An 8905-nucleotide genomic window follows, 5' to 3' on the forward strand; every position below is an offset into this window, starting at 1 on the left:
TGTAAATATCACCTTATCCCACCAACAGCATGCCATTTCTTTAGAAATCAGTCTAAAACGGACATTACCCTGGCATACATTATTAAACAGCACATTGGACATAGATAAATGGCAGTTTATGTTCGAGAAGGAATACATCAATTATTACTAAAGACCTTTAGTTTGGTGGTGAGTTGTGTGAAGCTTTTTTTTTTCTAGACAAAAATGCTGAAAGATGAAAAGAGAGGAAAAAGGTATTGCCACGTTGGTAGGCTAAAGTCCTTGAGGCAAGCATGAATACACTCTGAGTCAATAATTTATGCGCCCAGACACACGCATTCCAATCCACGCACACACATACAAAGTGTGTGTTAGAGAGAAAAGGAGCATTGCTGCAAATAAGACTGAAAAATCTTCTGGGACAGAAACACAGAATGAGAGCAACAACTGGAAACCACACAAAAGGTGTGAGATTCAAATCTTCACCATGAAAGAAAAATTCAAGGAGCTCTGAATCAGTTTCCTATCAAGTTTGCTTCCCCGATGGAAGATAGCAAAGGTTTTTCCTTTGGTGAATGCTTACAGTCATATGCTGCCTTCACAGTGCCTGACACATCTCTTCAAGCTTACATAATGTAGATCTGCCCTAATTTCCCCCTGCCTCACAAAAACTGGAGTCTTCAAGCAGCTAAGAAACATAACACCATCAGTCTGACAAATGGCGTCAGTCAAACGCTGATCTGTTGTTACTCGTCTTATTAGAACTGACAGTTTTCAGTCACATTTTTGTCTGTCAGTTATGGTTAAATATAATGCTGCAGCACATGTATCCCACAAATCACCTTTTGTCTATATGCACAAGGTGTGCAATTTAGAGATGTGCGCAAGACACAGTTCACTTAAATCTCAACTCTTTGAGTTACAAATGTGTTCAACTCTGTGCTGACATTGTACCTCTTGCTCTAGATTGTTTTTCTGTGTCAGGTAATTGGATGTTTCCATGGATACTGGGCTTCCAGAAAGCTATTTCTGCAAAGTGTATAGTTTCTCTGCTAGTATAGGGATGCAGATGTGTTCATATTGCAGTTACTGTAAGAATTTCTTTTTTTAGCATTAAACACAACGGCGGCAACACAACAAATACATTTTTTTGTAGCTGCGGGAAGCTCAGTGTCAAACATTTTGTTGTCAAACATGTACAACAAACTCTAGTTTTGCAATAGCACCAAAGGCTTATTCTGGCACTGCTATTTGTGCAGCTGTCATAATCCTTTGGGGCATCTGATAAGCATTTATAGATGGCATAATTGATCATTTAAGCAGTTAGTTGAAATAGCTTTGAGTGTGACTGAGTAATCCTAAGGCATCCTGAAGTAATAAATATTCCATCTTGGTGTTGATTATATAACATAGCCTTCTCGTTATTTCCAATTTGTCCGAATGAAACTATGACAGCCTCTTGATTGAGACATTTGAATGAGATATAACAATTTTAGCAAAAAAAGAAAAAAAGGAAAAAAAAAACTGCCAATAGCTTTTGCGCAACACTTTCTCTCCTCCATGTGCACTATGACATTTGCTGCAAAGAACATGGTTTAAAGGGTGAAGGGAAAACAAACACGAGTGTATCAAATGAATGCATATGTTTTATTCATTAGCTAACAACTAAAGAAACAGCACATTGTAGATATATTTACCCCACATATTCCTAGTTGTACTGTGTTTTTGCAAGAAGAGACCAGGTTTTTGCTTTTCAAAAAAAGATGCAAGTTTGCATGAAAAGGCTGATGAAGTGTTCTATTTACAAATCAAAGGTTTACACAGGAAATCACTGTTTCATATGAAAAACAAACAAAATCGAATAAGACACTGACTTCACCTTGTCTTCTTTGCAAATTGAACATTTGCACATATACACAGGACAGTCACGTTTCAATTTAACACAATTTTGGATGATCAATATTTGTAGTCTTACATGTGACAAAAAATCTGCATTTGGTCAATGATTACAAAAATCTGACCAAGAGAAAACAGATTACAAATTTCTGTTATATACAGCAAATCCTGTTGTTCGATTACGCAGTTTCTTTTTTGCAAGATTCTGTAAAAAAAATAAACAAACAAAAAATTATATAAATAAAATTAAGCATGGAATCTCCCACAGAATACATTTTCCTTTTAATACTGGATTATCCACTCTTTTGTTCCATTAGTCTGGGATGTACAAACTGACACATGTAAAAAAGAAGTTTGAGAACTGAAACAATCAATTAAATGCCAGTCACTGTTCACAACACAAACATTTTTTGTGGATCAGTCTGTGCATGTCTGCAGTTTTACATTGTTTTCAACACTGACTCACAGCAATGTAATCTTTAAAAACAAACCTGCTGTGTAGGTACATGCTTTTTTATTTTCTGTGCAGACTTCAGTTCTTTTGTTCTGCTGAATTTCTAAAGCACAGAGACAGGTCAAGTGACAAAAGAATCACAAAATGACTGAACACGTGAAAGGCAACAAACCCAGACTGTAAACAGCATGGTAAACAGCATGACTAATACTGCAGTGTAATATTTGGTGACATGCAGACAAGGTCCATGTCCTGTAATTAGCTGAATTAAAATGACAGGTTCGGTGCATAACACTGCATATGATGTGAATTTGCTGCATGTTCACAGGGAAAGTCACATTTCTAGGCATTCGCTATTGACCTAGAAACTGGTTAGGCGGCGTTATGACTACATGATGTGTTTAGCTTCCTTTAGAGCATTCAAAATTTTATGCATTTTATCCATTCAATCGCTGCATTCATTTGTTGTGCTTTTCAATCTCATAATGCTAAAGCGCTTGCAGATTTTTACACAGTTGTTACACTAACCATCAATCCCTCCCTAAGAAAGAGACAAGCGGAGACTGCTAATTGCAGTAAAACTGTCTAATTTCTTGCGACCCCGAACCGAACAAATGAGACAAACAATGCCAAGCAAATCCACTCAGTATTCCCCTAAAAACACATGTAATTAAAAATATATTACTTTTGCGAATAAATGAATTATCCAAAATGTGGTACAAAAGTACCTCTGAATATTCATGTGTGCTGAATTCCAAATGAGGAGTTATGGGATGTGATAGTATTATTAAATTTTGTGTTTATGGATGCTTTTGGTGACGGAGGGATGAGCGGTGGGCAGGTTTGCAGAGATTGTCTAAGGATAATCCATATCTATGCATAGTGCAAGAGTTTTTGACAGATGTAATCTTTATGTATGAAATTATTAAATCTATTTCTATGGCTATATGCACACTACTACATTGTGCATTTCAGAAAGTGACATCATTTTTGACCTGTAAAAGTCATAGTGCATTCTTTTTTTATATAAAATAAAACATAATAAACCAAATAACTGACAAAAAGCTCGATAACCATATTTGTTTGCATAAGAATTTGCAGTTACTCAAATGTTTATAGTGTATGAGCCTAAGGCCAAAACATTGAAAAATCTGAACTGAGTTTCAGACAGAATACTTTGCAGATATATCTCATTGTATTGTAAATTCACTCAAATCTGTTGTAACTGGGATACTACAGTAGACACATTCTGACACTTACAGTAAAGAGTTATTATAAGTTCAATATTTCACAGGACTGTGTTTTGATGTAAACTTGTGGATGTCAAAATTTGCATATATATATATATATATATATATATATATTCTTTTTGTGGACTGCTTTGGTAGTGGTACACGTAACAGATGAGGGTGTAAGCGTGTGTTTATGTAAAATGCCAGACACACTGTTTGCACACATTTGTAACACATGACAAACAACGGCAGTTAAAGCTCATTTTCTTTCCTTTACAATACACCTGAATACAGTTATGATTATAATGTTTTAGTTACAACATTTTTGAGCACAATTACAATGCATCAAATTTAACTCCAGGCCAACATGCTTTCATAATCATAATCACTAAGTGCTGTCAGGCTGGGGATAGGTAGTCTTTGAGGGATTTCATTGTACTGGGCCAGTTCAATATATTTGTAGGATATGAATTATTGTGATTATTCTCTTTAAAATCTCCCAACAAGTGAGCTGTGATTTATGAGTCTCATAATCTGTGGTTGAAACATTACTTTAGAATTTATTCCATGATCTAATGCATTAAATATTATCACCTCAGAGCTGTGAATCCTGGAGGACTGCATAGCTAAATGGGTCTGGCTCAGTGCTTAAGTGACTTTTGTCTACCTAAAAGGTCAACTTCATGGCTATAAATCTATTTGCAGGACAAATTTGTTTTAGTCCTATGCACGTGTTTCATTTTGAATAAATTTGAAAAGACAGAACTGGCAGCAATACATGTATCTGTGACAAAAAACCTGGTTTATTTTGGGACAAGTACATGTCGTCTGCACGGTTCATTAGCACTCATAAAATGCAGCTAATTTGGGAGTTAAAGCTCAGTCTCACATTGTTGTCAATGATACAGCTCCAGGATAGAGATGAGTCATAAGAGCCCTGAATCTGTGCTTTCTTGTTTATATTTTTAAAATTAAACCAAACTGTTAAACAAAACAGGGATAAAGTGTTAAGTGATAATTTAAAATGAAGCGTGTTGTCTTTTCTTGCTCACTTCTGTTAGGCATGACTCCGAGAAGTGCACGCCGTAGCTCCCAATGCACTGTACTAAAGTTGAGAAAATAATTATGCCTATTTTTTTTCATGACATGTTACGACTCCTGATTAAAATAGATGCATCACAGAAATCCGTCCACTCTGACCATCTGTGGGCCGCCAAGTCTCTTAAAACTGTGTGAATGTAGTTCGTTTTTCAAGAACCTCCAGGTAATCTGGGTCAATGTGAAGCTTTGCTTTCAGTTCCCAGTACTCACTCCTGTTCGGCTCCACATAAACAGTACTTGGCGATGTACAATACAGTATTGTCTGTTGTATTCTTTCAGGGGGAACGTACTGATGCCTTGCATCAAAGTCTGTGGCATACTGATTTGATGAATGTGCTGTATGTCTGCATGGCAACGTATTGCTGTAGCGTGCGTGCTTGTCAGGCTCAAGTATATCCCTGTAGTAGCACGGATCATTTTGGTGAGGGGTGGAGGGCTTGTTAAGAGGCTCTGGAGTGGTGGCACTGTATTCTGAGCTTATTACATTACTGGCTGCCTCTTCATCTGAGTTACCCAGAAAAGCGCCACTCAACTCATCAAAGTCTCTAAATCCGTCCGCTGATTTATTGTCCGTTGGGGTGTGAGCAGTGGTTCTGCATGTAGATTCTGCAGGAGGTGGGATGTACTCGTACACATGTCCGCTGGATGTCCTGACTTTGGGGATGGATCCTTTTTTGTAAAGGCCATATTCCATGTTGAGAGAGCTAATGCAAGCATTCATTGAGTTATTCTGCTCATTTTGACTCTTTTGACGTCTCTTTTTCATCGCCACAAACAGCCCTGCAGCCACAAACACAGACATAATGAACATGAGGAGAAGGGCAAGAATCATCACAGATAAAGGAATGGTGCTGTACTGAGTGTCAGAGTCCAAGGATGTTTCTATGGTGATAGTGCTTCCAGGAAAAGATTCTTCAGACGGTGGGATCATGGAGGCAAGTATGTCAGAGTTATTAGGGCAGAAATTAGTCGTCTTAATGTATCTCATGTCTTCTCCAGCTAGTTTCTTAGGCGATCCACAGATGACATTGTTTACAACTGTGCCCGTGCTGAGCTGCTCCAGCCACATCTTCAACTCCAGTATGCTACATGAGCAATCCCAGGGATTTTCAAACAAATCAACTTGTACCAGTGCTGTAAGCTGATCTAGCACACCCCTGACTGGCAGATATCGAAGATGGTTGTTGCGAAGATTTAGTCTGGCTAACGTCAGACCAGTAAAGGTTCCCTCTGGTAAAGTTTTTAGTAGGTTATTGTTTAGAAATAAAAGCTGAAGCTTAGGTACATGCTGAAAGGTGTCAGACGCAACCTCTTTAATTACATTATATTCTAAATACAAGAACTGCAGGCTATCTAATCCGTAAAATATATCAGCTGGAAGATGATCTATTAAATTGCCATTAAGGTATAGTCTTCTAAGATTTGTCAAATCAGCAAAAGCTCTGTCATATACTTGGGCTATTCGATTGTTACCAAGATGAAGCAAGTCTAATCCAGTTGCATCAATAAAGTCTGATCTGCGAACCACAGTGATGTAATTCCCAGTGAGATACATCTTTTTGGGATTGTAAGGTTTGGGATTTAAGTCGGAGATCTGCTCGATCTTTCGCTCCTGACAGTTCACATTCAGGCCAAGGTCTGAAATTTGAAGATTGCAAGTGCAGGCTGTTGGGCAATCTAAAGGCACGGGGGATTTGGTCTGATATGAAATAATTTGGCCATAATTTTGTGGTTTATTGGATAAAATGCGAGCTGTGGGTCTTGATTTTAATTTGGCTGACTGTCGAGGTCCCTTAGTGGGTCTTGATGAGGACCGTGCGAACCCAGATGAAGTGAAGGAGGCTGTAAGAGCTGGCGTGGTTCTATAGTATGCATCGGTGCTCAAATGCGGCAGGGGTGGCATCTCATATTCAGCAATGGCTCTCCTCGGGCACAACTCTTGTTTTGAAACTTCATCAAGGTCTCTCCCGTGAAGCCGAAAAGGGAACTCACAAACAACATCCCCAACTAAAGCTGTGTATGATATGCTCTCGAGCCAGGTTTTAAGAGCAATCAACTCACAGGAACAGTTCCACGGATTCTCCTCCAGCTGCAACTCCACAACACTGTTCATGTGCTCCAACAGACCTGTGTAGGGAAGTACTTTGAGCTGATTTCCCCTTAAGTCTAAGTGGGTCAATGGTACATGCTTGAAAATGTTTACGGGCAGGGCAGATATTAAATTGTCATTTAGAATCAGGACCTCCAAATGTCGAAGTCTGCTGAAGGCATTTGGCACAATATGAGTGATATAATTATAATCAAGTTGTAGATATTCCAGACTATCAAGGCCAAAGAAAAACTCTTCCTTCAAGGCATCAATTTTGTTATTGTTGAGATGTAATCGTTTTAATTCCTGCAGTCCATTAAAAGCTCCTGCTTCAAGATCAGATATTTCATTATTTCCCAGATGTAATATTGTAAGTCCTTTGTACTCAGCGAAATCATTGGTGGATAGCTTTTTCAAAAGATTTCCAGTAAGCAGCAGATGATACTGGGAGAAGTACACTGGGCTTATGTCTAAGAGACTTTCAATTCCTCTGTTTTCACAGCTCACCGTAAGCACCCCTTCTCTCTCCTCACAGGCACATAGTCCTTGACATATTTCTCCATAATGGCTCAACATCTCAACAGTGCACACTGACGTTGCACTCAGCAAAACATATGGAATCCAAAGATGCATTTTCCTGCAAATGACGGCCAAGCTCACAGTCCTGCTAAGGTATCCTCAATGTCATCTAGAAATAAAAGACATGATGATGTAAAACAGGCGGGCTGCGATGAAAGCAACTTCTAAACAAGAGAGCTCTAGTCGGATTGAGTCAAAGCTTTGATTGCTGTTACCCAGAGGTAACTTCTGTCTTTGTGCCTGCTGATTTAAAACGGCTAAAGAAAAAAAAGAAAAAGAAAAGAGGAAAAAAAAGAAGGAAAGAAAGGAACTCCTTCAAGCTATGTCAAACAACAAAAAAGCAAGGTCAAAGGAAGACATAAGCACAAACAATAGTCTAAATCCACTGCGAGGGGGGAACCCATATCATACTTGCTTGTTAAGACCTGAAGTGCTGTTAAATAGGCTGCCGATTTAAATGCAAAGCTTTGCAAATTACAGAAGATTAGCAGACATTCTGTATGACAGCGCCTTGCCTGAGATAAGATAGCCTTCATAATTTTTGTGTAACTCTTGGTAGGAAATACATACCTCGCGCACATTGATGAAGATGTAGGCTCGCTGGGTATTTCGGCGCGTCTTTTATTTTTAATCCGTCAAAACGAAATAGGAAACGGGCGCTATTGTACGCGAGCACGTTCGTCGTCACTAATGCGGGATGAAAGAAACGCTGAACAACCATAACTGTCAAATGCTTTTTTTCTCCCCACGCTGTTCCTGTAGACACAGCTATGCTTGGTCACAAAGTTGCTTATTCTCTCTCTCCCTCCGTGGACGCTCAGGCACACGCGCACTGAGTCGCACTCGGTGGTCGGGAGGATGTCAAGTCATTTCATGCACAAGGAATCAGCTCACTGGAGCATTATACCGAGATACAGCCCCCAAAAGATGTTGACCTAAAAGATGTTCCAAAGAAAAAAAAGAAGAAAAAAAATCTAAATATATAAAACAAACGATGTTACCGCGCTAGGCGTGCCCCCGTGTTCAAGCGGTTGATCAAACCGTTTTTTGTTATTCATCCTCAAAACAAAACCCTCACCGGGATGCCAAGTTACATCAGCTTTTCATAATCTGTCAATCCCATAATGGCAGGTGGCTTTCCAAAAACACTGTGTTAGTTTTCCCTCTGACGTCCCAGCTGCTATATTTGGACATCACACCCGGAGACGCGTTGATGAAGACACAGGGTGCCTTGCAAAGTGCTCGACTGATCAGCTTTCTGTCCATATCACTTCTGTCAGTGAGAGGTACGGGGCTGTTAGATTTTTATGCTTTAAAATATTTTGGCAAAATTCAGGTTACAGCATGAATGAACTATCACAGTAATCCCATTTCAGCTCTTTGAAACACCAATGAAGTGCTTATGTGATCTGTGCAGAGCAGCCTTAATAATAACCATGCCATTGGCTGCATCACTGCATGAACACCCTGGGAGTTTGACACTTTTGGGATATGTATCTATCATCCCACAACCGCCAGTAGAGAGCTTGAAAATTAAAAAATATCATTATTCTTAAATTTGGTGTGATACTTACT

General features: G+C 39.0%; 1 protein-coding gene across 2 annotated transcripts; it reads right to left on the reverse strand.

Moving 5' to 3' along the window:
• Positions 1–1629: 1629 nt before the first annotated feature.
• On the reverse strand, positions 1630–8130 carry slitrk5b (SLIT and NTRK-like family, member 5b). 2 transcript variants are annotated; one of them, XM_039599725.1, is made up of 2 exons: positions 7901–8130; positions 1630–5442 (listed from the first exon to the last, which is right to left on the reverse strand). In XM_039599725.1, the coding sequence occupies exons 1-2, from the start codon at positions 8049–8051 to the stop codon at positions 4784–4786; spliced, it is 810 nt and encodes a 269-aa protein (XP_039455659.1). In that variant the 5' UTR covers positions 8052–8130; the 3' UTR covers positions 1630–4783. The 2 variants fall into 2 exon arrangements, with proteins under 2 accessions (XP_039455659.1, XP_039455658.1); XM_039599724.1 differs by having other exon boundaries at positions 1630–7439.
• Positions 8131–8905: the final 775 nt, after the last annotated feature.

The sequence above is a fragment of the Oreochromis aureus genome, linkage group 16, assembly GCF_013358895.1.
Source record: "Oreochromis aureus strain Israel breed Guangdong linkage group 16, ZZ_aureus, whole genome shotgun sequence".
Taxonomy (NCBI): Eukaryota; Metazoa; Chordata; class Actinopteri; order Cichliformes; family Cichlidae; genus Oreochromis; species Oreochromis aureus.

Bases quoted from the DNA above. Each gene is read 5' to 3' on its own strand.
- slitrk5b (XM_039599724.1), bottom strand. From the start codon at position 7,384: ATGCATCTTTGGATTCCATATGTTTTGCTGAGTGCAACGTCAGTGTGC.